General features: G+C 33.3%; 2 protein-coding genes across 6 annotated transcripts in view; one reads left to right on the top strand and one right to left on the bottom strand.

Annotated features, from left to right (window-relative positions):
* Positions 1-27,168, top strand: part of LOC145243489 (endoplasmic reticulum-Golgi intermediate compartment protein 3-like) — a 113,479-nt gene that overhangs the window by 71,229 nt on the left and 15,082 nt on the right. The window lies entirely within an intron of this gene.
* On the bottom strand, positions 680-25,837 carry LOC145243490 (reactive oxygen species modulator 1-like). Of its 2 annotated transcripts, none has more exons than XM_080106435.1 (3): positions 25,667-25,837; positions 14,533-14,653; positions 680-904 (listed from the first exon to the last, which is right to left on the bottom strand). In XM_080106435.1, exons 2-3 carry the CDS (start codon positions 14,637-14,639, stop codon positions 796-798), a joined length of 216 nt encoding a protein of 71 aa, XP_079962561.1. In that variant the 5' UTR covers positions 14,640-14,653; positions 25,667-25,837; the 3' UTR covers positions 680-795. The 2 variants fall into 2 exon arrangements, with proteins under 2 accessions (XP_079962561.1, XP_079962562.1); XM_080106436.1 differs by having other exon boundaries at positions 14,533-14,668; positions 25,667-25,773.

Here is a 27,168-nt window from a genome sequence, read left to right as displayed (position 1 = left end):
TCCATTTGCAGTCTTCTCCCCCACACCCTCCACAAAAGATTGAAATAAAATATATATAAGAATTTCCAGAAGTTTATCAGCCCCCCCCCCCATCCCAAAAAAGTTTGTCAAGCATTTAAGTAGCTACATAAATCATGAATGAAGAATCTCCATAAGTATTGAAATTCTTTGAATGTCAATTCTGCACAAGCACTTTTTTGGTTTTTATCCAGAATTCCCCATATTAAAAACAAAACAAAAATCTCTGATCTATATACCCATAATGAAACAGAAATATCATATTCCAAAAATCACATAAATTGATCAAGTAGTTTGATTTTTATAAAGAAAATCATTTTTAATCAATTAATGGGAATTTGTAGGCATTACAACATAAATGTAGTAAACATGAATTATAATTGTTTTTTTTTATTATTTTTTTGAGATTTTTTTCAAAATGAAAGGTGAGACAGTCATTCCTTGAATGGTTTTAAAATTTAATTTTTTATTTAAAAATAAAATTACTTGGTCAATTTACATGATTTTTAGAATATGATATTTTTGTTTCGTCATGGATACATAGATTATACAGTTTTTTTTTAAAGTAAGGAAAATTCTAAACAAGAACTTTTTTTTTCTGTAAAAGCTGTCAACAAATTTCGATCAAAACTTCAAAAAATTTTTTTTAATAACTCTTAAAAAGGTTGGAAACAAAAAAAAGATTTATTTTCAAGAGATTGATGTAATGGTGTCTGTTTTCGTAGTTGCTCTAAGAAGTTTTGATTGTTTCAAAGTAAATTACATATTCATCCTGGGTCAGCACCGAATTCCTGTACCAATGGCCATAAACGTTCCAAAAGTTCCTCCACCCTGAACCATTGTTTTACCAACATTCTGAACTAATTCTCGGCCCCGAAGTCCAAACCTGAAAAGAAAGAAAAGAAAAATATTTTATCTTCACATATTAATCAGAGCCGGGAAATCCATTATAATCTTATTCTTGTCCGTTACAAACAGATAAATGATTATACAGTGCTTTACGGACACATTTATATTCAATTCAAATCCACATGATTATTGGAATATGACAGTTTCATTCCATGATATCATAAAGACTTTTCTGTTTTTTTAATCAAATGCAATTCTAACTATACATTGAATTTTATGTTGAAACTTGAAGGTATAAACACTCAAATTTCTTCAGATGTTTTTTTTTTAAACAGCCTTCATTAAAAAGAGTATATTGTTCCATTAAACCTTTTATTATTGAAATAATTTGACTTTATTTTTTTTTTAAAACGAACAAAGGTTAAAAACATTTTTCACTCAGTAATGAGCTTTGGAAGATTATTGGTGAAAAAAAAAAATATAATCACCAAAAGATAAGTGTCTAGTCTTGAAAAAATCACATACCAATGCGACTGTTTCACTCGCAACGTAAAGCCCTGTTATAAGTGTTAATTCGGCATTGGTAGATTTGTTCTACGAATTTTTTCTACTCTTTCATTTGCTTCTTCCATCCAATAGAAACGGTTAGAACTGAATTCCACTTAGTTTGTTTATAAACTTAAATATAAACTGCAAAGCTAAATGCAGTTATTAATCTATATATCACTAGCACTGAAACCCAACATTGCCCGGGATTGAATGTTCCACACTTCTTATACTTTTATTTTTGTCGAAATCACCTATTTTGCAATCAAATTAATTGATTAATTGTTTGTGACTTAGTGAGGTGCACTAGAAGGAAGCTTCACATGCTTCTACAGGTGACTTAGTCCTCAATACATTGTTGTCTACATTGCACTGTAGAGAACTTACTGTTGATTTTATAAAATATTTTTATATTATGGTTTGAATTAAAGTTTAAAATGCAAAAGTCAAGTATCATAGTTCTAAACAAAAACATTAATTTCAAATGCACCCCTGTCTTACCAAAGAACCTACTGTTGATTTTATACGTTGAGCCATTCTGCTTGTATAGTAATAAAACTTCTCAAACACAATTGTGATGTTAGGCTGTATAAGGGTGTTAAATTTGGTCAAAATCGGACTGTTTTTCCTTTAATTATCGATTTTCAATCAGAAGCATTCCGATACAAAACTTATCTAAGAACACTCCCAGACACGTAAAAACATTTTTAGCTGTTTTGGAGTTCATAAGGAGTGAACTCAAACACACAAAGTGCCTTTTATATAAAAGTAGAGATTAAAAAAATTGTGTTTTTGGAGTGGCTGTACATATGCAAATAGAAACCTGTCATTCCCTTTTTTGCCAAACATTACTAACACAGTAGTTTTTATATCAATATTGAAGTTTGAATCTCACATAAAGCCTGAAGGCTTTTGTTATTTTTTTATACTGGATACATGTTTTATAGATTCAAAGAAATTAGGGAATAGGACAATTTGGCGTCTACCATGCCAGTCATATTTTTATAAGGATTTTATAACTTTAAAAAATTAAGAAAAACAATATAAAAAATATTTCACTTTAACTGTTTTTAAGAAAAATCAGGCTTTTGCAAAACTCGTTTTGGTTAATTATTTTCTGATTAATTTTTAAAAAAATATAAAAAAAAAAAAAAAAACTTTGACTATAATGACAAAGCACTAACTTGACACCGAATTGGTTAAGCTAGAATATACCAAACCCAAGAAATTAACATAAAATAAAAAAAGCATTACATAAGTATTAAAAAGTAAAAATGTTTTTTTTTTATAATAATAATCTGAAGTATCTGGTTATTTGACAGTAGTTTAAAGTAAATCATTTTTGTTTGCAAATATAATTTCTAATGGTTTTTGCCAAAAAAATGAAAATATAGGTCCCTCTCTGATAAATCGGGGGACCAAAAGAAAATAAATAAATAAATATAAATACATTAATCATAGTTACTCACTCATACAAATACTAAGTAGTGTATTTTTCTTTCCACAAAATCTCTATATATAAAGCAGGAGCGTTCGTGTGTGTGTCTGTGTGTGCAACTCTCCAAAAGCCCACACCACTGGACCGATTATGATCAAACCTAGCATGATGATGGTCCCCCATCTAGGGATGGTGCTCACCATTTTCCAAGATAATGTTCAAGGTCATAGCATATATATATATATATATATATATATATATATATATATATATATATATAGCAAACGTGTTTCAATGACCCCCTATCAGGGAAAATCACCTCATCAGGCCAAAAACCATCCACCTGATGGCCTGATGAGGTAATTTTCCCTGATAGGGGGTCATTGAAACACGTTTGCTAATGTGTAGCCAATAGCTCTCCAACAATCAATATATTGCTCTGTTTCATGCATTGAGCACTCTTTGGAATGACATATTGTGTTATGAGTTACTGAAAAATTCTACCAACAGTATAATAATAATATATATATATATATACTAGCAAAGATACCCGTGCTTCGCACGGAGCTTTGTTGCGCACTCGGGTACCAAAATCTGTGGGCACCTTTCCAGTAAGTTGATGTTGTAAGAGCAACGATTGCATAAGGTGATTAACATTTTAACTACCTCTTGTAGTGACTGAAATTCAATCAGGAACTTTACAAAACATTTTCATCAAAAAGGAAGGTTACTTGATGTTACATAGTAAATTTTTCATTGAAGTAATTTTCAACTCTTGCTTAAATTTTATCTTGCACATTCAATACTAAAAACTTACCACAATCAGATCATGTCAGTTTTTCCTCATATCCATTTCTCGAACTTTTCACTGAAGAGCCTCAGGGTAAACTACATTTCTGCTGCTTCGATTTGGAGCCAGAATGTAGAGTTTTTCTGAACTTCCTGTCCGGCTGATGGAGACGTAGAACATACGGTGACTGAAGCAGTCTGATGTCAAGTCTACGCCAATGGTGTTAAATGTCTGACCTTGACTTTTGTTTATGCTCATTGCAAAACACACCTTCAAAGGAAATTGGAGTCTCCGGAATTTAAATGGAAGTTTTGAGTCCGATGGATCTAAGGGGATCCTTGGCAGTAGAACGGTTTCGCCTTTGTAGGGACCACAGGAAATGGTGGCCTCAAGTACATTGGTGTGCAATCTGCTGATAACACATCTGGTTCCGTTTGTTGTTTTTGGCGGTTCCAAGGATCGAAGAATCATGATTGGCGATCCAATTTTGAGATTTCAAATGTGTGGAGGCATTCCAGATATCTCCAAAGAGTTTAAAAACTCCACAGGGTAGTGAACAGCTTCATATTCATTAGTAGCCGAATCAACTGACTTGTATTGCTTTGTGTCTCCTGGAAATTCATCCATTATTGAATTGTTCAAATGATTCACATTGCTGTTTAATGGCGAAATAATAGCCCTCTCAGCAAGCCAATCCGGTGATTTTCCATTGTTTTGCAGGTCTGGGTACACTTTGTCTTTCAGTTGCTTCTGATTACCGACACATTTACCAAGTGCAGTTGGAATCTTAATTGTGTCAGGTGAAGAAGTGATAGGAAACTGACCATTACCGATTTGGAGAAGCAATTTTGAGAAGTCTGCTGCAGCTGTGTTATCAGAGATATAGGCTCTCATATTAGTAGTCAGTCTCTTCACTATAACGTGCCTCCAGAGATAGGATTGTTTCAAACTTGCATTGACAATGTTAGCCCTTGTGCCATTTTTAACCACTGGGAGGATTTGACAGAAATCACCGCAAAATAAGGTTGGAATGCCACCCATGGGATTCTTGTTTCCTGTGATGTCTTGCAGTGTTCGGTCAATTGATTCATAAGCACTCTTGTGCGTCATTGGGGCTTCGTCTACAATGATTGCAGAGGTGTCTCTAATTACATTTGCCAAGGCTGAGTTACCAGTAATTTTGCAAACTGGCTGATCCATTCGATGAGTATCCAAGGGTACTTTAAAAGTGCTGTGAAGAGTGCGGCCACCTTGTAGTAGAGTAGCAGCAATGCCACTGAATGCTGTTGCAAGCACAATCTTTCTCATGGATCTAATCTTTGCAAGGATCAAATTGATTACAAAAGTCTTGCCCGTACCACCTGGAGCATCAAGAAACATCATGTTTTTGTTCATTTCACCTTGTGCTTCCAACATTGCCATGAATGAATTGTAAACTTCTCTTTGAGAATCGGTCAGTTTTTCTTGCATATTTTCTGCTTGTAGGGAAAGTTCTTCAAGATTATAAGTAACTTCACGTTGATACTCTCTCGCGAGTCTTTCATCTCTTCCTTGCATTGGTGCAGGTAATCCATAGCTTGCCAATGGTTGACCGCACATAAGGAGAACTTTTTCTTCAATTAGACAAAGAGTTTTATTGTAGATGTCCTCATTAAAATCTGCTTCTGGATTGTTAACTTCTTGCCTGTATCTGTGAAGAATGTCTTCAGATATTACATCACGAAAAGCCATCCAGATCTCAAGAGGATTTCTTGGCTCACAGGCTGTTAAAATTATCACAAATAGGCTTCGCAAATTTGAAGGTGATTGAGTGGCACTTGCCTCTCCTACTGCTTGATGCAAGTGATGGTCATTTTCTAGAAGGCCTCGAGCAAGGCACGCTGCTCTGTATGTTTCAAACACCTGACCATTGTATGCTCGCAAATTTTGAAATGAAGTTGGACCAGCAACCTCATTGAGCAACAGGCGTAAGAAATAACACTCCCCTGCTTTTGGACTAATCGTGTAGATTCTCCCAATGCATGGTGCCTTCCATACATCATCATTTTCAGTACCTTCAACTTGTACCCCACGCATTCTTCTCATCCATTTCTTTGTCGATTTGTTCCAAGTGTAAAACTCAGGGACTTCTACGTATTTGAGACCCCTTGCAAAGTCATCCTCATGGCAGAGTTGAAAAAATGCTGTCAAAGTTGTGGCAGGCGGTGGACCTTGGGCTCGTTCCAGAGCAGTATCAGCTGAGAACATGACACGCTGCCCATTTTCAAGATGAACAGAAAGTTGTACAATTGGGGGGAAATGTTCATGGATGGGATGTTCCAATATCCTCCAGGCCGCCTCTGAACTGCCGACATACCTTGCATTCTGGAACTGCTGGATCTCATCCACAATGTGACTTTGTACTTGGCCTTGTTGGTTAGCTGCTCCATCAGTTCTTTGTAGTTCAAACACTGCTTGATCACATCCTTTATTCACGTATTTGAGGACATATTTGATGCTTTGGATCGAGCTGCAAATTTCTACGTTAATGTGAGCGTTGAACTGCTGAAGGAGGACCTTGTTGTACGGAACAATCCACTGGTTTGTTATTTCTTGATTAACATACCGACCATTTCTCTTCATCCTTATTCTACCAGTCTGGCCTCCATCTTCTGGTTTTCTTCGCCTGTACTTGGGGTAAGAGTCTTGGCCTTGCTCGGTACACTGAAGAAATTCTTTTGGGTATTTTTTGGAACATTTGTTGTCAATCATACATGGACAATTTGGATTAAATGGTCCACAAGGTCCATGCACCATATGTGCCATCACTTTAGCATGAAGATCAGGATCTTCCTCTTTGTCAGGGATCTCTGCAGATATGCAGAGATCCATTTTTTCTGGTAGAAGTTTGTCCTCTGGGGCCTGCCAGGTGAGGATGTGTGCATGCGGCAGTCCTCTTTTTTGATATTCAATACTGTACAGGAAAGCCCTCAGCCTGCCAAATCCTCCCTTTTTAATAAATTCAAGTAACTTTTGTAGCTTCTGCCTGAAAACCCTGGCAACAATATCTGGACGATCCTGAGGGTCTTGCCCTTGAAGACAATTTTCTGTAATTTCTGTCCACTTTGGATTTGTTGTGAACGTGATGAAGAGGTCGGCTCGGCCCATTCGCCGAACATATGCCATGGCATCACTTTGACGCTCAAACATGTATCGAGGGCCTCCTGTATAAGTTGCCGGAAGTACAACTCGTTGACCAAACTGTTCTGGATTCCCATCCTCCCTAAGAATTGAATCTCTCAAGTTGCTATAATTGTCAGCTCTCAGGGTCTGTTGCTCACGCCTCAGGAACTGTAAACGTTCTGTTTCAATCTTGCAGTACACATCCACCAGCCATTGTTGAAATAGCCTTCGGTACCAGAGAAAATAGTTTCCAGGCCGAGTCATTAAATGGTACGAATAAAATTGCTGTTGGGTAACTTTTCGCCCATTGGATGCCTTCATGTAGATGTTGTAAGATGGAGAACCATAGGGGTACATTAACGGGTACATTAAAGTATCGTAGAGGGGATGTAGTTCGGAGATCCATTTTAATGTATCATTTCTAAAACGCAAGACAATATCCCGGTTAGCTGTTGGTTCATTCTCCATTAATATTCCAATCTCATACGTTGTTGTTGGAGCATTGAATCGCCGTGGATGCTCTTCTTGCGACCTTCGGTCTTCCCTTATGACAACTTTATGTTCTACCAAGTGTTCTTCTTCAATCCTCTCCTTTGTTGTTTTCAGCTGACAAATAAAGCTGTTGTTCTCATGTAAAAATTCAGTCAGACTTTGGAGAATGTCTCTATTGAGTCTACTGTCACGTCCCCGATTATGTAGTTCCTCTTCCAGACTATCCAAGAAGTAGACTTGAATAAACTTTGCTGTTTCATCTTCAGGTGGTAAAAGACTCCCAATCTGGTGGCAAACCTGGCCTCGAATTCTAAAAGAAGGACTCCACCCATGTACTGCCGCAATTTTGTGACCAAATGATGTCATTGCAAAACAATTGTTATAACAGCGTAGATTTTGCAGAAAATCTTTAGAGATGGGACCATTGCCGGAGAGCAAATCTTGAAGCAACTGAGGCAGTGGTGGAAAGCTATCAAGCACAACTTTGCCAGAAGAACAACAACAACCAGGGGTTTCTCCTTTAAATTTTACAGCTGAGCAATGTTGACATACTTTGTCCATTTTTCCTATATCAGCTGTAGTGAGAGAGTCATTTTTGTTGTAGAGCAATCCTTTTCTATTGCAGTGTTCTATTTCATAGTGTCTCAAAGCAGTCATTCGTTGTCTAGCTGCCTCGTTTTCTGTCAATTGCTGGGGCAAAGTCATACTCTCTCTCCATGCAGCCTCTCGTTGTTGCCCTTGGTATAGGCGAAAGCTTCGTTGGGTTTCCGATTCATTCTGATGTCGTTGAGCCACTCTCAACTGACCTTGTGTACGTCTACTTACCTCATATAATTCATTCGATCGTAATATTGCTTCTCTTTCCAGTGCATATCTTTGCCTTTCTTGAATTTCATCTTGTGATGAATTTAACCGCCTTACAGCATGTCTAGTTCTGTCAGCTTCACGTTGGGTTTCTCTTTCCAAATCTGACAGTCTTGCTCTCCTTTCTCTTTGACGTATCCTGTTAAGTTCTAGACGTCTTTCTCTATCTGAATTGTTTTCATTGGAGCGAATTGCAGCAACTCTTAGTCTATTAGCTTCCAATCTTTCCATTCTTTCTTCCTCACTTTCGTTTCTACTTCGTTTGGGTGGCATAATTTCGGTTTTAAACGGAATTGTTTAACGATATTAATGATTGTAAATTAATTAAGCGTAAAGGAAATGTATACTAACTGAAATGGACGAACTATAAATAATATTTCTGAATAGTACAATTATAAACAATTATATTGTACCTATTTACTATGCCTCCCCACGGGACAGAGTTAAACACCAGGGTCGTTTTTTAACGTGGAGAAAAGGTACAAAAATAAAAATTGTCTCAGTCGTGAAGGATTTCTCCTCCACCGAAAGAGAACAAGAAAATGAAGTGCAGCATCTGAAGAACAGATGGTATTTATTTGCTCCCCCACTGAACAAATTAGGCACAAGGCCGTTTTTAATGTGAGGTAAAAACCAGCTCCCCTTAAAGTAGGCAAAAAGGGGGCACTCTGGTTACCAAAAATAATAATTGTCCCAGTATAGAGGGTCTCCCCTCCATTGACCGGCACAAACCATCCCAAGTGCAGCATCTGAAGAACAGATACTACACTTTGATCTTGACCAAAAGGAATGAATAAAAGCGACCTACGTGTGACTCATTACTTCCGGGTGTAAACGTCACAGTCTAAAAGTAATAATTAAAAAAAAAAAGTAAATGTAAAATAAATGTAATACCAACTTAGGTTAACTAAGTAAACAGTACAATTAAAACAGTTCTATTAAAACAAATAATTACTAAGATCTAGGTAATTGTTAGTCTCATTGTTATGGTTTTAAAGAAAAAAATGTGTAAAAAAAGTTCTGCTTTTGTGAGTACGTGTATTTCTTTTAAATTACATAACCTTTTTATTTTATTAATTATATCTCTTTTAAATTTCTATATTTTGTTAGTAAACTGGAAGAAATTCAGTTGAATAAAACCTTGTTCGTGTTCTTTACGTTAAACTCATATTTTTATAAAAGGTTCATCCGGTTTAAAGAAAGCACTAAGTTTAAATAAGACTGGAAATAACTAATTCAATATATAAATAGAAAAATGAAATAAATATAAGCTTTAAGTCTTAAGATAGTAATAATCAAAATGTAATAAATTATTTGTAGTTCAAATCTATGATAAGACAGGCTTTCGAAATAGGCTCGACCAGAAAGATTAAATTGGAACGAAATTATAATCTCCGTGCCATTTTCAAAACAACCCCACAAAAGTAACGATATCCTGCAGTTGGTTAAATGACAATGGTTGTAAGAAAAATGTAAAAGAAAATGCGCTTATCTGTTTATTTTGACCTGTTTTATTTAATTAAAAAAAAAATTGGCTATAACTGGAAGAGAGCGTTATGTTTTGGGGGTTGTTTAAAAAATAGAATGGAAATAAAGTTAGTTCCGTTTTAATTGTCTTTAATTGCGGCAAGAAGCGCTAACAAAATCGAAAAATCACTGTTTACATTCGAAATGTTAACTTTTATAGGTTTACAGGTTTGCTGACAAGGCTGGGGGTGTTTAATACAATTATTTTACTAAATTGATTTTTTTCATTTAAAAATAAAATTATTTCTTTTTTAATAAAGTTTTAGGTAAATTTATACAAATACCGTGACAGCGAATTAGTAGAAAAAAATGTACCCTAACCCTAACCCTAACCCTAACCCAGTTTTCAGATTCGTGTTCAGCACACCGAAACGTAACAGAATACTACGTAAAAGATTTTACTAATTCGCTGTCACGGTGTTTGTATAATAATACCAAGTATTTTAAAATATTTGTTTTTGTTTATTTATATAAAATTACGATAGTTGAATTGTATTCTTTCAATTATATTGGCAAGTAAAATATAAAAGATTAAAACGGAACGAAATTGAAATTTCCATTACATTTTCAATACAATCCCAAAACATAAAGCTTTGCTCGCCAATGAATTGTTTTGATAATATACGTAAAGTGAAATAAATCGAATATAAAATTAAATGAAAATATATTAAATAATTAAATGTTAAATAGATTTTGTAAATAGTACAGTTGAAATGATTAGAATATTTCCAATATGTAATAAGGTCGAGGTAATTAGTTAAAGAGATTTAATATAATGTGATATGCAAATGAGCATAAGTCATTCGATATGGGGGTGGTTTGTAGACTAGTATATAAAGAAATTAGGCATAGATTCTTATGTCTCCTATAACAGAAACATCCTAAAATGGGTTCTAATGTTTCTCTACCAGGAGAGATCTACCCTCTTACCTCCTTTATATTTCGTTGATGATGGAGAGCTGTACACACAGACAGAAACACACGAACCCTATTACTTTATAAAAATATATATATATATATATATATATACACACACACACACACAGTCTTCTACAACCAATATCATTCGACTAATCATGACCAAACCTGACATGATGCTGGTCTTCGACCTAGGGATGGTGAACACCATTTTTCAGGCTCAAGGTCATACTTGATGTGGCTCTTACAACATCCACTTACTGTAAGGGTGTCAGTGAAGCAGGTACCCGAGTGTACAGCAAGTCCTGAGCAAAGCGTGGGTATTTGCTAGTTTAAAATATTTTCATCCATACTAGCTGTAATGTGGTAGAAGCTAAGTAGAGATGAAGGTATTTATGCAGAATACAAACTGTGCTATCTTTGGCTAGGATTCAAGTCAAATTCAATTTTTATAGTATCTTTTCTTTGTTAGGTGAAAGTACGGAATAGTTACAAAATGTTCTCCCCCCCCTCCCCCATCCATGTTAATGGGTTTCTAAATAATATCATTTCAGCACAGTCCATACTCTGCATAGATGAGATGAAAATAGAGATACCCAGGTACTGTACCAACACCGTTCAAGGAATGGGTATGAACTAGCATTAGAATAAATTGCTGCAATCGTCAAATATTTCAAAAGATTTATTTTCGTTTTTCTCATCCTTCAATGCTTCAGCAATCTTTTTTGTTCTCAATGCCAATCTCTTATTACCATTGTTTTTTGACAAACGGTTCTTAGAACATGCCATTTGTGACTTGGAGCACTGTTGAATATGGATCTGTATATGTTCGTTTCTCCTGTGAAAGTTCCACATTTGGATATTGGATCATGAGGACGTAGAGAGATAAGATTGAAGATTCAGCTTATTTCGTTGTATTCTTTGGCGCGCCATAAACAAATCTACTCATCTATGACTGACACTGCACGAGCGTAAAAAAAATGGCTGTCAAAGAATACAATGCAAAATACAACTTTTTATATCTCGATAACTAATTATTTCTGCAAAATTTCAATGCAATTTTCGTATTCAGCATAGTCGAAAACCTATAAAAGGTGTCATTTAAAAGAAAATTGTGGAGGTGAGCCTAATCTAAAAAAATACGAAGGTAACAACTAAAAAAAATAAATACACATCATTAAGGAAAAACCAAGGTACTTCTGTTGATTAAGGAAACCGTAATGATTCTGTAGATGACTGCATCAAATTTAGTGGTGGTGGGAGGGGGAGCATTACTGAACATCACATGCCCATCTACAATATAAATTTCGCCTGTCTGTTTAAATGTGTGTCTGCCTAAAACTTGCGACGGATTTTCACGAGATAGGTATCTTTGAAACTCAACCTTTCGAACAACAAATTGGCTAAAAACGTTAATTCCTTCACCCTCAACTGAGCATTTTTTTTACAGGGAGGGGTCGCTTTTTTCGCCAAAAGTCATCACCTTTTTTCAATGTCTAGCCTTAATTTAAACCTATGTCACTTCTGGTTTGGCAATGGCCGCAACAGCAAACACATCACGTTTTTTTTTTTTTTCACGTTCTTTTCCTCCTTCACGGTACGAGTTCGAGCCTGTCTGCCTATTACAACTTTTTTTTTTTTCTTCTTTTTTTTGCTCAACACACACTTCCAAACACCTGGGCAATGCCGGGCACCCAGGTTAGTCTATATAATAGTTGTCTGTGTGTTTGTATGTGTAGCTAAAACTTAAAAAATACACAACAAACCCCTACAAAATTTTTAAATCAGCATAACCCTCGAAAAATAATATCTCCAATTTATAAAAAAAGGATTCATTCTTTGGGGGTATTAATGAATGTTATCAAGAATTAAATACGATTTTTAATGTCATCATGTCCAGTTTTATCAAATTGAAAGACATTAGCCCTGGATTTGATTTATTTTTTAAGGATTGTTATATCTCTACAAAGAATGAGGGGGGGGGGGTAGAAACTTAGTTTTAGTGGTGTTCTGGAGGCACCCAGAATTTTATTTGGTGCTTTCAGTTGCACTTAAAGGTCTCTTTAGTTTTATTGTTTCACTAATTATATATGAAGAATTTCTCTGGAGATAATGAGAAACTTAACACAATTTAACATTTTTTATTTAGTTTTTTATAGCTTCCTGAAATTATAAAAAAAAAATGTGACTTGTGCACTTTACATTCCCAAACATGTGGCATTTCATGTACTACAAATTGAGATATCGCTTAATCATCTTGTATTGCTTGGATTTTATAACAGTTGCAAGCAGAGTGTGGTTTAATTTTTGTATATCATATTGCAACTGAAGAATAAGAAGTTACTATGGTAGTAGCCAGATTTATAAATTGGGCAACCTGGGTGAGGATTTGACAAGATATTGTTGATACTGTTGTGAAAACAGGAAAAGAATTTTAAAGGCAAGCAGTTTGAAGAAAGAAGCTATCAGTGTAAAACATTCCAGTACCTAACGACCTCTAGAGGGAAGGGGTGGAATTTAGCAGCATTCGAGTAGGTAATTTTGGTTCAGCAGATGCAAATACGATAAGTTCATCAAAGCATATTCTGTGAGAGTACTTATAAAACAAACACTCGGTGACGGGCGTGGAGTTTGGCAAATGGTGTGGAACCTATTAGGTTAGAAATTCTTTTTTGCACTTTAGCGAGAGGCTAGTGATTGGCACACCACCTCAGATGTGGAAATCCATATTGTCATACAACTATTGTGTATTTTCTCATTTATTAACTAGCATGGATACCCGGCATTGCCTGGGTTCACATGAAGTTCTGTTTGGACACACTTGCTATATTAATGATATTGATCACTTTCTCATTATTATATGTCAACTCCATCAATAGGCAATGTCGATACTCCCACAACAATTTAAAAAATAAAATAACGGATAAAAACACAAAAATATAATCGCTGAAAAAAGAAGTATGTAACAACCTCTCCACCAGATGTTTCAGTAGAAAGGATATGAAGAGAAGATATTTACCGGATATTTAGCACTTTTTGTTACCCGTGCGTTTTTTCTGAAATTTTGCCACAAATTGTATTTCATTAAATAGATATGCACAGTAAAAAAATTTTTTTGCAAAAATTCCAATTGCGCAGAGGGGCTCAAAAGAGGCCAAAAAAATGGCCCAAAATGACATGTTTTGATCCATTCATTAGGTTTTTCTGAAACTTGGCCAAAATGTGGAGCCCATTGTTCTTAATATAAATCCAGTAAGGTTGACCCTGGAAAAATTCTGGTTCACATCCCGGGGACTTTTACTGCTAAAAAGCTCCTTTTTGTGGCTCTTTTTTCATATTTCTCAAACACTTGATATGTATGTCTATATAGTGGTTTTCCATGGTGCTGAATTCAAATATACATGTCTTAAGTTGTGAAACTGCATCATTTGTCCATTTTCAATGGGATTCGGCGTTTCCAGGAGCTCAAAAGGTGTCACAAATGCCCCAAATTATAAAAAATGACTCTTTTTACCCCATAACTTTTGCCCCATCCATTAGATTTTTTTGAAACTTGGTGAAAATGTGAAGGCAACGTTGGCCCTTCACATTTCTCACATTCATCCTTTCTTCACTGTTTTTTGTGGCGTCATCTCACATGCAGCATCAAAGGGGGGCCACACACTCACGCACGGCTTGTTTTGAATATTTGGTCAAGGTTTACTTTTAGAATGAAGTATCCTCATGTCAGGTTCTCCTGACAAATCCAAGTACAGAAAGACTAAAGATACTTGAGGACAGTTTTATTGTGAGTAATTCAAACTCACCCGAGAACTTTTATTATTATTTTTTTTTTGGGGGGGGGGGTCAACATATGAATATTTTATAGAATTACTGAACAAATGAAATGTTTTGTAAAATTACATTTTTCGAATGCATGTTTATTTACCTGAGAGCAGAAAATCCACCAAATAATGCACCCGATGCCATTCCTACGCACATACCAATCATGAAACCGACTTTGACACGATCAAAACAGCTAACACCCCCTGCCATTGCGGAAACAATTCCTGGAAAAAGAGGGCCTTTTTTTAAAAAAATAGGATTCAATGTTGGGTTAAAGATTAAAATTTAAAAAAAAAAAAAAATGTTTAGTATTTTTGTTTACACATTAGAAAAAAATTACTTGTAGTTTGCATGCACATAATAGAAACCCCTTCAATAATTGTTAAAGATTGCGGCCAGAGTAGAATGCAGCAAAAATTCTGTATATGCATTAAAAATGGTTTTATGTTGTTGCTTTTCTTAAATATTATTGGATGAGGAATCATTTAGAGTTAAAATCCATTTAGCATTATGCATGTAACTTGAGAAAAACATTATGGTGAATAAGTGAAATCACACGACATGAAGTCAAATCTGGTCGCCATCTTGTTTTGATTTTGTTTATTGATATTAATGTGTGGACATGTTTTCAAGTGTTTTTTTCTCAAGTTACATTTAACAAAAACGATGGCAAGAAACCATTTTTAATGACTGAATTTTTTCTCACAATTGTGCTGACTGAAATCTTTAACAATTACCACCGTTTCTTATTTGGGGAGCACCTTGTTTTGATGATATTAAGAACAAGAAAGCGCTGATTATTTAATTCCATTTTCAACACTAAACTAAATACTATATTTATTCAAAGCAAATACAAAATGGCATCAATCGCACTACATTTCTTGTGCATCCAATGCTTACAAGTACCACAAAAAAATATAAAATTATACCTAACTTCCTTTCAACAAACTGAACAAAGGAACTTTCCTCTTTCTGGATGCTGTCCAACATGAAAACCACTGATCATTATTTTAGTTACTTTTACTCTTAGACTTTTACTTTCCAAAGCTTTCGGTGCTTGTATAGTTTAATCAAGACATTAAAAAAATAAAAATATCGGGGGGGAAAAAAAAGGTTATATTGTACGTATCCATTTTGGACTGAAGATCTCTGGAAAAAACATTTCACTTAATTTGATAGAGTAGGTTTTTTTTTTTTTTTTTTTTTTTTTTACAGCAGAAAAACACGTTTTTATAAGAGCACAATAAATTTTTTTAACATACCATGTGGAGATAACTCAGTTTAAAGCGCCAACATTCCCTCCCCATCTTTAATACTAGCTTTTCTTCCTAAAAATCAAAACATAACTACTTTTTGCTCGGTATTACAAATTGTTTTTATGCTGTAAAAAAAAAACTTCATTCCATAATGGATATGTACAATATTAGCTTTTTTTGATGTTTTCATTTTTTAATGTCTTGATTAAACTGTACAAGTACCAAGCTTTCCTCTCAAGTCTTAACATCTAGACCTTCCATTGTTTCACAGACAAGTACTAAATCATCTACATCTTTCAGACAATCCATACTAAACACAAATGAAAAGGCACCGGACTATATGGATCCCTGAAATACTCCTACTTTAATATTAAAGCTGTCATTTAAATGTGCTGTTAATTCTAATAGTTTTCTGTAAAATTATGCTTGAAAACTACACAACTTATTCCCCTCCCTCTTAATTAATCTACAGGAATCAAAAAATGAGATAAGTGATATGTTTTTATTTATTTTTTCTCTCAAACAAGGCCTCGTGCCACTGGAATGTAAGAGGGTTATAATGAATTAGAGATCAGATTTAAATGGAGCATCCTCAGTGGAGAGTTGTGCAGCAAAGTGTTTGTTCACATTACATTTAAATCCATACATGTTGGTACAGTTAGGGAAACGAGAAAGAAATTCCAAAAGCAAATAGTCTGAGTAGAAAGCCTTTCAGCATCTGAGGAGCTCTACAGTGAAGGGGCAAGATTTTGCTGTTGGTCGGCGGTACTTATGTTGCAAGAGGGGCAAGTGCAGTAAGTTCGTTGGAGGACATTTTTGTAAGTACTTCTATAATAACAAGAATGCAACTTTCAAAGTGAAATAAAAATTGAAGTTTTATTGGATTCGGATCACTTTACTTGCACGCACAATGTGAAATTTAATCTGTTAATCCAGTCACAGTTCATTTTTAACATTGACTTTTAACCATGCAGCTGTTTATTATTATTATTGGTAAATTTTTTTTATTTCCTTTCCACCTTAGGCTTCACCTTTAAAATGACATATGCTGAAAATGAATACCACATTTAAATTTTGCACAGACAAGTAGCTTTCTGGATATTAAAAAATTTTTTTCTAGTGCATTACTTAATAAATGTCAGTGACATTTGCTATTCTTAACATGGAAAGGAGGGGTGTCTTAGTATTTTTCAGTTGGAAAAAAAAAATGGACACCAGTAAAAACAATAGATTACATTGGATAATAAAGGTTTTAATATTTAGAAAACTATTTGTCTAACCAAAATTTAAATGTGATATTCGTTTTTAGCATACTTGAAAATCTATAAAAATCGTCATTTTAAAGGTGAGTATTGAGGTGAACCTTATTAAATTAAAAAATTTTCAGAATTTTACTCTAAAATAAATAAATTTAAACTTCGGTCAAAAATACTCACCTTTCAAAAGTTGATTTTTAGAGGTATTCAGATGTTGTGAATGAATATCGCATTTAAAATCGTCCGTGGCGACAATTTTAAAGGTGGTATTCATTCAAAACAGGTTCAAATACCTCTAAAAATCAACTTTTGAAAGCTGAGTATTTAGTTGGCACACAAAGAGACTTCGACATAAACTTTATCGATAAGCCGGTAAAGGAGGTTATGCACGTGTCAGGATTGACTTCCCATTTCGTTGAATCACGTATATGCATGATATTCTATAGCAATCAAATTTAAACAGTGAATTGTGATAGATATAGAAAACATACAGTTATTTTTGTAGTGGCATTGCAGCTACAAAGTTAAACACAAGGTTAACTCCCTCAAAAAGGAGTTGGAGATTGCTACTCTGAACAACCCTGAATTTCCTGGTGAGGTTACGTAAAGCAATCGGTCTTATCAAAAGAGGAAGTAATATGGCCTACTGCACTTTAATTCCTAGTCTAAGATAGACTTATGATATACTATCTTTTCTATCATAAGTCAAGGTCATTAGTTATGCGACTAGGGTATTAAGACCATATACTAAGGTTTTGATCCTCTTCTGTTGAAGAGTTTCAAGTAGCATTAGTAATTCACATGAAAACTATGAGGGTAGGGTCACTGGCTCAGTAGGAAAACTGGTATTTGTATTTATGGTTCGTCCATTCTGCAGCCAGGCATGACTTGAAGGCATTTACTAAGGGGACATTGATGATGGTGTGAGAACTTAGCCTGTCCAAATAGGAGCCACTCTACTAGAAAAGTGGCGGCCACCGGGGCCAGGATGATGCTGGCTCTGCATTTTCAGATTATGTCCCCTTGTTTTAGTGATGTCAATTTTCTTTAGTGGATTTTTTATTCTATTATATTAAGCCCCCCCCCCCCCAAATATTTCCTGCTAACCCTAAATCTTACTAGTAAGACACTTTACCCACAGATTAACTAAAAATCAAAACATATGGCTTTAAAGGCCAAAAATACATAGAAAAAATTTGGGAGATTATCGAAACTCCTCAGATGATCATCTTCAGTCAGTTTTTTTTTTTTTTTTTCTCTCCTAGTTTTAAATTGACATTCGACAGTACTTGTGTTTCAAAGAAAATGCTTTAAAATGAATTTAAAAAATTATCCAGGTAGATAGAAGTTAATTTTCTTGCTTTAAAAAACGACATGGTGTCTAACTCTGCCCTAATGGGGAGGCAAAATAAAGAGGAACATTTATTTGCTATATACTTTTATTATATATTTTTTTTAAAACCTCTTTTTCGTTTTGCTGTAAGCACTGGAAAATTCTCAATCGGTCTTTAAAAAAGGATATAATAAATTGGGAGAATTGCACTTTGATTCTTGCCCCGAAGTGGGGGATTTTTTTTTTTTTTTTTTTAAGAATCATCCTCTCCACCCTTACAAAAAAACAAAAAAAAACTACCACTAATCCTAAATATTAGTTACAACATATCCCCCCCCCTCCAATATTTAACTAAAATCAAAACATGGATTTAATATATACACTTTTAACGGCCCAAAATACGTAGGAAAAGAAAATTACTTCTGCACTTTAACACCCGCAAATGTTTTTATTTTAGGAGAGTTTCGTCTGCTGAAGGGAAGAGGTGGCGGACCTGAACGAGTTTTCCCCACAAATAAGAACGTGAAAAGGAATTAATTTTACAATTAATTCATTTTCACGTTTTCTTATTTTTTCTGCGGATTATCGTCGATAACAGACTTAACGGTCAATGTGCATTGGTTGTCCGACCTACAAATTGTGTTTATTCCGAAAGCTGTTTTTCACATGGGGTGGTTGAAAAATACGAAAATACCTTTCGGAATAAACAACCCTAACCTCCTCATGTTAAGAACGGCTTTTAAAATTTACACCGGTGGAATCCAAGTTTAGCGTTACAAATTCCAGAGAATTATTTGAGGATGGGCACTATTGCCAAACGAATTATTTTTCGCTAAATAGTATTTTTTGTTTAAAAAATTAACCCTTGTAAACGTAGAAAATATTGAAGCCGGTCATTTTGTTTATCTTATCGCCATCATGTAAATTTAAAAATAAAAATGTCCACTTCTTCGTCTTCATAAAGTCATCCTTTAATCTGATTGGTCCATTTTTTTTTCTTCGAGAGTGATCTACCCTTGGGGAGGGGTCCTTTCTTTTAATTTTACATTTTTGAACGGAATAAAATAAAATAAACGAAAAAATTATTAAACAAGATTTGAACAAAATAAAATAAAACAAACTAAAACCTTATTTAAACAGTTATTTTACATTTGTACAAAATAAAATAAATTTATTTTATTTTGTACAAATGTAAAATTTATTTTTAAATTTACATGATGGCAATAAGGTAAACAAAATGACCAGCTTCAATATTTTATTCTACGCTTACAATGGTTAATTTTTTCAACAAAAAATACTATTTAGCACAAAATAATTCGTTTCGCAATAGTTTCCATCCTCAAATAATTCTCTAGAATTTGTAACGCTAAACATGGATTCCATCATGAAGTAACTTTCATATCAAGATTTCTTCTTTTTTTTTTTTAAAGTTTATTTAATGTCTTTTAATGTGCGGGATCACTTTTCAATTATAACATTCTATTAAATTTATACCCCACTTTGCAGTCGTTCTTTCTTATAATTTTTTCTTTCATAAATTGTTTCAGTTTGAATTATTACAATTTCTTTTCCTTCTTCCTTATAAATTTTTATACCATAGCAGAAACGTGACACCTTAAGGAAAGTTGTGCTGACTGACCGCAAAGTGGGGTATCAACTTAATAGAACGTTATAATTGAAAAGTGATCCTCCATGTTAAAAGTCATTAAATAAACTTTTTAAAAAAATTTTCAGTGCTTCTGTAGATGTGTCAGAATTTTGGGGGAATTTTTGACACCCCTAACACAAAACTGCGAATAAAATATAAAAAAACTCATAATTTGTCTTTTTAAAGTGGGTTGTTTATTTTCTTTATGGAATATACTTTCAAAATAAACTATTAAAGTTTTTTAAAAAAATAGAAATATGATTTTTTCTTTAAAAAAAAAAGAAAAAAAAAAGTGTTTATAAAGTGCATGAGCGCGCTCATGCAGCCATTTTTTCCACGTACTGAAATGAATTTAATTTTACAAGTTTTTTTTCAATTTTTTCACTTTAAAAATCTATCAAAATTATTCTATTGGTTCAATTTTTATGATATTTGTAGGTTTAATGTTAAATTTTATGCTCTTTTTCAATAAACCAAATATTGAAATGTCTATTAAAATGAAAATAATTTTCTCACCTAAGGTTTATATATCACAAATTGAAGATAAAAGATCAATAAATAAAATAATCTAATTCAAAGCAGAAAAAAAAGAATGGTTTTGTGCAAATTTACCGGTAAAGTCAAAAGTTTAAAACCTTTTTTTTTTTTTTTTTTTTTAAAAACACGTTTATTTTTATTTCATTTTTTTTTTTTAAGTGGAACCTCATATTTTGAAAATATTGTCTAGCACTTACTATAAATTTTTCTGTTTCATTCAATGTTGTTTTATTTTAGATATAAAAAAAAAAATTCATTCTATAAAGAAGAAATAAAATATTTTAAATCAAAAACTCATGTATTTCTTTAAGAGAATAAAAAAAAAAAAAAAAGGTACTTGTACAGTTTAGTCAAGACATTAAAAAATGAAAATATCGAAAAAAGGTTAAATTTCACGTATCCGTTATGAAACGAAATTCTCCGGAAAAAAAATTTCACATAATTTCACTCAAATAGTTTTTTGTTTTTTTTTGTTTTTTTTACAGCGAAAAAACAACTTATGATACCGAGCAAAAGGTTTGATTTTTAGGAAGAAAAGCTAGAATTAAAGATGGGAAGAGGGTGTCGGCACTTTACATTGAGTTATCTCCCCGTGGCATGTTGTTCAGCAAATTTCACAATGGCTGACTTCAACGCGTTCTCATAAGAACGTGTTTTTCCGCTGTAAAAAAAGAAAAAACTATTCGATCAAATTAAATTAAATTTTTTTTCCGGAGATCTTCAGTCCAAAACGGATACGTACAATATAATCTTTTTTCGATATTGTCATTTTTTAATGTCTTGACTAAACTGTGCAAAAAAAAAAAAAAAAAAAAAATGGAAAATTTGTCGAGGGGTTTGTAAACTTATGAGTGAATATGATCATTTTTCAAGTATGGTGACCCATATTAACTAACTTTTGTTGACAGTAAACACATGTCAGAAATAGAAAGGGGAGATTAATTATGGCGCTTTTAGGCTACTGTAGCTCTCAACTGGAAGAAAGGGAAACAAACCCGCTCTGTGACCATCTAATATGACAATTTAAAGTCGCTGTATTTTTTAATCCTTGCTTAAAAAATTATTTTATTTAAAAAGTACATGGAATATAAAATATAAATATGGATACATTCTTAAGAATGAAGAATGGAAGTACTCATTGATTAATATTTTTTATAGGTAAGTGATTTTTTGAAATTTATATATATTTATTATATTCGAAGTAAGTTAAAATTCGTTGATTTTCTTGAAAAAATTTTAAAAAACAAATATTGCATATTTTGTTATTAAACCTGTTATTATTTAAAATTTTGGTCTTTGTTACTTTTATTGAAAAAAATTAGGGTTTAAATTACATTTTTCAAGTAGTTATAAGCTTCGAAAGATAGTAAGTCTAGTTATTCAAGTTTTTAATTGCGATTTCTGACACTGTTAGTGTTTATGTATTTTTAGTACAGCGCTATTTTTAAATATTTTTTTTTTCAGTTTAAATTCAAGTTTCACAATATCTTATTAAATAAATTGGGGTTTATATTACTATACACATAGATTCGAAAAAGTTGTCAAAAAACAAATATATAACAAATAAATGTTATCAAAGTTACTTTTCTACTTAACTGGATATTTTTTTAGTGTTTTTATTTCATGTAACATGTTCATTCGGCTCGAAAAACATACAGTGTTTACCGATGTATTGGAAAATTGGTTATCCTTTACGGAGATGGTCCCGACGTCCGCCTCGTTCTGAGTTCGGGGAGCGGCCGTCTGACGTAGGCGGTGTTGAGGCAGAAAATTACCCTAACCCTAAAATATGCGATATGTCACAGACAGATGCTTTTACAAATATTGGGAAACAAATCGCAGAATTTTACAGGGTTAACTAACCACGTGGAACTATTCTAATCATGTGGACTGTTTTTTTTGTTTGTTTTTTTTAATTCTTATTATTTGAACTGTTTATTTTTTTATATTCTAATTATTGGAACTGTTGAATTATCAAAAATTCGGGTTTGTATTACTGTACACATACATTCGAAAAAGTTGTCAAAAAACAAATATATAACAAATGTTATCAAAGGCAAGATAAGTTACTTTTCTACCTAACTGGATATATTTTTCGTGTTTTTATTCAATGTAACATGTTTATTCAGCTCGAAAACCATACAGTGTTTACCGATGTATTGGAAAATTCAAGATGGCGTCTGACTCTCTCTTTAACACGGTAAGTTTCGGAAAAGGTATTATAAATAAAAAACTAGACAAAGTAGGGTTAAAAAAAAACGCCGAATATATGTCAACCTATGTCACAGTAGCATTTATTGAGAGTTTTAACAGTATTTGGTAATCTCCAAAAATACCGTTAGGGCTTACAACATGGCCGCCAGAAGAGTCACGTGATCCGGTTGATCCAAAACATGAATCGTGCAAATGGAAAACGCAGCCTTGAAGGCAAACTTTGACAAACAATCACAATTTGTTTGTATTTAATTTTTTGTTGATATAATGTTGTTATAAAAATAGGCAAACTTTGAGAAACAATCTTAGGTTGTTTTTAGTTAAAACAGTGTTTATAAAAAGTATTTTATTCAGAACAAACAAGTGGTTTGCGTTTTCCGGTTTCGTAATACGGCGATTCATGTTTTGGATCAACCGGATCACGTGACTCTTCTGGCGGCCATGTTGTAAGCCCTAACGGTATTTTTGGAGATTACCCAGTATTTTATCCAATTTTTTATTTATAACACCTTTTCCGAAACTTATTGTGTTAAAGAGAGAGTCAGACGCCATCTTAAATTTTCCAATACATCGGTAAACACTGTATGGTTTTCGAGCTGAATAAACATGTTACATTGAATAAAAACACGAAAAATATATCCAGTTAGGTAGAAAAGTAACTTATCTTGCTTTTGATAATATTTTATTTGTTTTTTGACAACTTTTTCGAATGTATGTGTACACTGTACAGTAATACAAACCCAAAAATTCTAATTATTTGAACTGTTTATTTTTTTTTATATTCTAATTATTTGAACTGTTGAATTATCAAAAATTCTAATTATTTGAACTGTTTATTTTGTAAAATTCTAATTATTTGAACTGTTTATTTTTTAAAATTCGGGTTTTTTTCTTAAGTTAACAACTGGGCACTTTATTGAAGGGGTAATTTTCTGCCTCGAAACCGCCTACGTCAGACGGCCTCTCCCCGAACTCAAAACGAGGCGAACGTTGGGACCATCTCCGTAAAGGTTATCCGGAAAATTTAAAATGGAGCCCGACTCGCTCTTGAACACGGTAAGTTTGGGAAAATGAGTTAAAAATAAGAAACTATACAAAATACTGTTAGAACCCCACCGAATATATGTCAGCCTATGTCACGGTAACATATATTTAGCGAGTTTCTTACAGTATTTTGTATAGTTTTTTTTATTTTTAACTCATTTTCCCAAACTTACCGTGTTCAAGAAGAGTCGGGCGCCATTTTAAATTTTCCAATACATCTGTAAACACTGTTTTTCGAACCGAATAAACATGTTACATTAAATAAAAACACTAAAAACGTATCCAGTTAGATAGAAAAGTAACTTATTTTGTCTTTAATAACATTTATTTGTTAAATAATTGTTTCTTGACAACTTTTTCGAATAATAAAACAAACTTTGAACACTATACCAAAAATGCATAAGTTTCATTTGTTTTGTTTCCTGTTAATATTAATGTTAAGTTTGTAATCAACGGTAATCCGCAGAAAAAATAAGAACACGTGAAAAGGAATTAATTTTACGGCGGGGGGGGGGGGGCAGCTCGTTCAGGCCCGCCGAAGACGGAAAGCCTCGAAACCCCCTCCTCATGTTAGGAATGGTTTTCTAAGCTTGCTTGAGGATGTTAAACTGCACAAGTGCCGTTTGTAGACTGGAGCGATTCTATATGTTGTAGTTTTGAGGGTGGGATTTTGTACTTTTGACCACATTTCTGAAGATCGGGCATACAGTGTCAGTACACTATTAGGACGAAATTTCGGAAATCGTAAAACTGAATTTCACATGAAAACAATGGTATCTACGTATTCCTCATATTTTTACGATGATTATATCCAAAAATTACGAAAATCGATAAGGTAGAAAACTATTTATTAAAGAAAAGAAAAAGAATTTGATGAAAACAATTGTAAAACACAAAGTTCAAAAGGGGGGGTATTTTCCGTTTCGATTTAAACAAGATGGACGCAATTTTTCACCAAACACGATTAAAATTGTTTTTTAATAATTCAGTTAATATTCAGATAATTTCGACTGCATAATTTGGAAGCTACCATTGTAGCTTATTAAAATTGACAAAAACATCAGTAGAAACCATTATTATCATATCTGAAAACTCCATTTATTTCGTCCTAATAGTGTAGAAGCGTCTGGAAATGTTTCAATGAGCTAGTTTAAAATATCGCAGCAGAAGAGTTGGCGTCAAATCAGTTGAAACAACGAATGGTGATAATGTGTTGTTCCTATTTACAATGTCTCCCCACTGGACAGAGTTAGACACCAGGGTTGTTTTTTAACGTGGAGAAAAGGAACAAAAATAAAAATTGTCTCAGTCGTGAAGGATTTCGCCTCCACTGACAGAGAACAAGAAATTGAAGTACATTATCTGAAGAACAGAAAAGTCTAACGTAAATAAGTTCTTGATGAGCCGTTCCATATAAGTTATCAAATTTACCAACTTTCATTACTAATGATTACTATATTGTCCAATTTCTACTGTACACTCTTTAACCCTTATCCTTGAGTGGCCTCTTGGCCTTGATAATGTGGTGATGCCTATGTAAAAAAAAAAAAAAAAAAAAAAAAAAAACACTACACTTTGATCTTGTCCCGAAGGCCAAGGTTGTGAACAATGTGTTGTTATAGAAAACAAAACTGAATTTCTGCTTAGTTTATTTTTTATGCTTCTTAAATGTTTAATTTTTTTAAAAATGCCAAAACCGGCTTTAAATGACCTTCGTTGAAACCGAATCGTGTTCAACTATTTCATTTAAATGTCTTAAAAAAAAAAAAAAAAAATGTTCATGCGAACATATTTCAACATTTTTTTTTCAAGAATATCGTGGTTTTTGACAATGCGAAATTTAAATTAGGAAAATATTTGCAAAATGTTAATTCCTAGAGGACGAAAGCGAAGATATTTGCATTTACAAAATCACACAAAAAGAAGGAAGAGTTGATCAGTTAACTTACCTGTAAGTGAATTTATTTATAAACGTTTTGCGAATTTCATGCAAATCTTAATATTTCCGACTTGATCACGTCCGCGTGTAAAAAGAAAAAAAAAAACAGAATCTTGTTTGGGGGAAATGACCTTCAATCGTAATGACGTCACTTCCTGCCCCCCCCCCCCCCGCCTCAATTAGTGGGGAGATAACTCTAGTCGTATTCACAATTGCTTTAATTATTATTATATATATTTTTTTAATCCATTTCTATAACTTCCACTAAAGAACTTTTAAAATATCCTAAATAAATAAATAAATAAAATCAAATAAGCTAAACCAAGAGAAATACAATAGCATTATTATAGATTAACACTCATCAAAATCACAACACAGAGACACATACAAAATGAGATTACATTTTTTAAACTTGAAAACTTGGCAGAAAGAAAAAAAAATATTATTTTAGAATTTAAAGGTCAGTTTCATATATAAATTTAATGAACAATGATTCCCCATTTCCGAGACAATTATTTGTTTATTTAATTACTTTTGCTATGAGAGATAACATCTGTATTTTTATTGGAGAATGTTTAGTTTTTTTTTTAAATTTTTCTTATTAGTTTATTCAAACTAGGGATGGGGCATCCTACTGGATGCCACACATTCACCCACTGTCTCAGATACTCCAACCAAGAGTTCTTTCTAAGATTCTGACCGTCCCTTCAAGTGCAATTGCTTGAATCTCTCTTGCACTTGGTTCACTGAGTATATTTGTCAGATAGTTTTTGAAGTTCTTTTTCATGATTCTAGTTGCTCCTTTGATTACTGGAATAATGGAGATCATCCTAAGATTCCAATTTCTTTTTTGCTTATTATTTTAGGCAATTATGTGTGATTTATGATATTGCCAGTTGTGCATAGAGTAAGTGGCAAAGCAATTTAGTTAATTACCATGAAGTTAGGGTGGGATATCATTTTATGTTAATTTTATATATAAAACTGATCCCTCATTAAAATGTTTTTTTCTTTCAGAGTGTTCACAGGTAATTGCTTAAAACAAGTAGAATATTATTTTAGAAAATTTTCGCTTTTTATAAATCTATTCATTAACTAATTTTAAACTTCCCTCAACACACGCATCAAGCTTAGCATTTAAAATTTTTTCATATGTCTGCCAAAGGCTTTTTTTGGCGGGGGGAGGGGGGGTCACTGTTTCTTAGAACTTTTTATATACTGTCTAGATTATAATATGCTCGATTTACAAAACTACGTCATCAATATCTTTTATTTCAGCAAATTTTATGTTACAAAATTTGTGCTGTGATTTCATTTTCTCTACTACTACTACTACTACTACGATGTGATGTTTGACCTAGAAAACCACACGTTGATGTTCAACCACCTGCTTTTTTAAAACGTTTATTTTCAGCTGTTCTTAATTCCCTGTCCTTGTAGCGTTGTGCTAAGTCATCAGGTTATTCCCCTCAAAGCTTCAGGTTCAAGCCTACCTCCCTCCCCAAACTTTTT

The sequence above is a fragment of the Euprymna scolopes genome, chromosome 22 (assembly GCF_053919585.1).
Source record: "Euprymna scolopes isolate OS-2025 chromosome 22, ASM5391958v1, whole genome shotgun sequence".
NCBI classification, from domain to species: Eukaryota; Metazoa; Mollusca; class Cephalopoda; order Sepiida; family Sepiolidae; genus Euprymna; species Euprymna scolopes.
The sequence above is the reverse complement of the archived record's forward strand: the minus strand, read 5'-3'. Positions and strand labels throughout refer to the sequence as shown.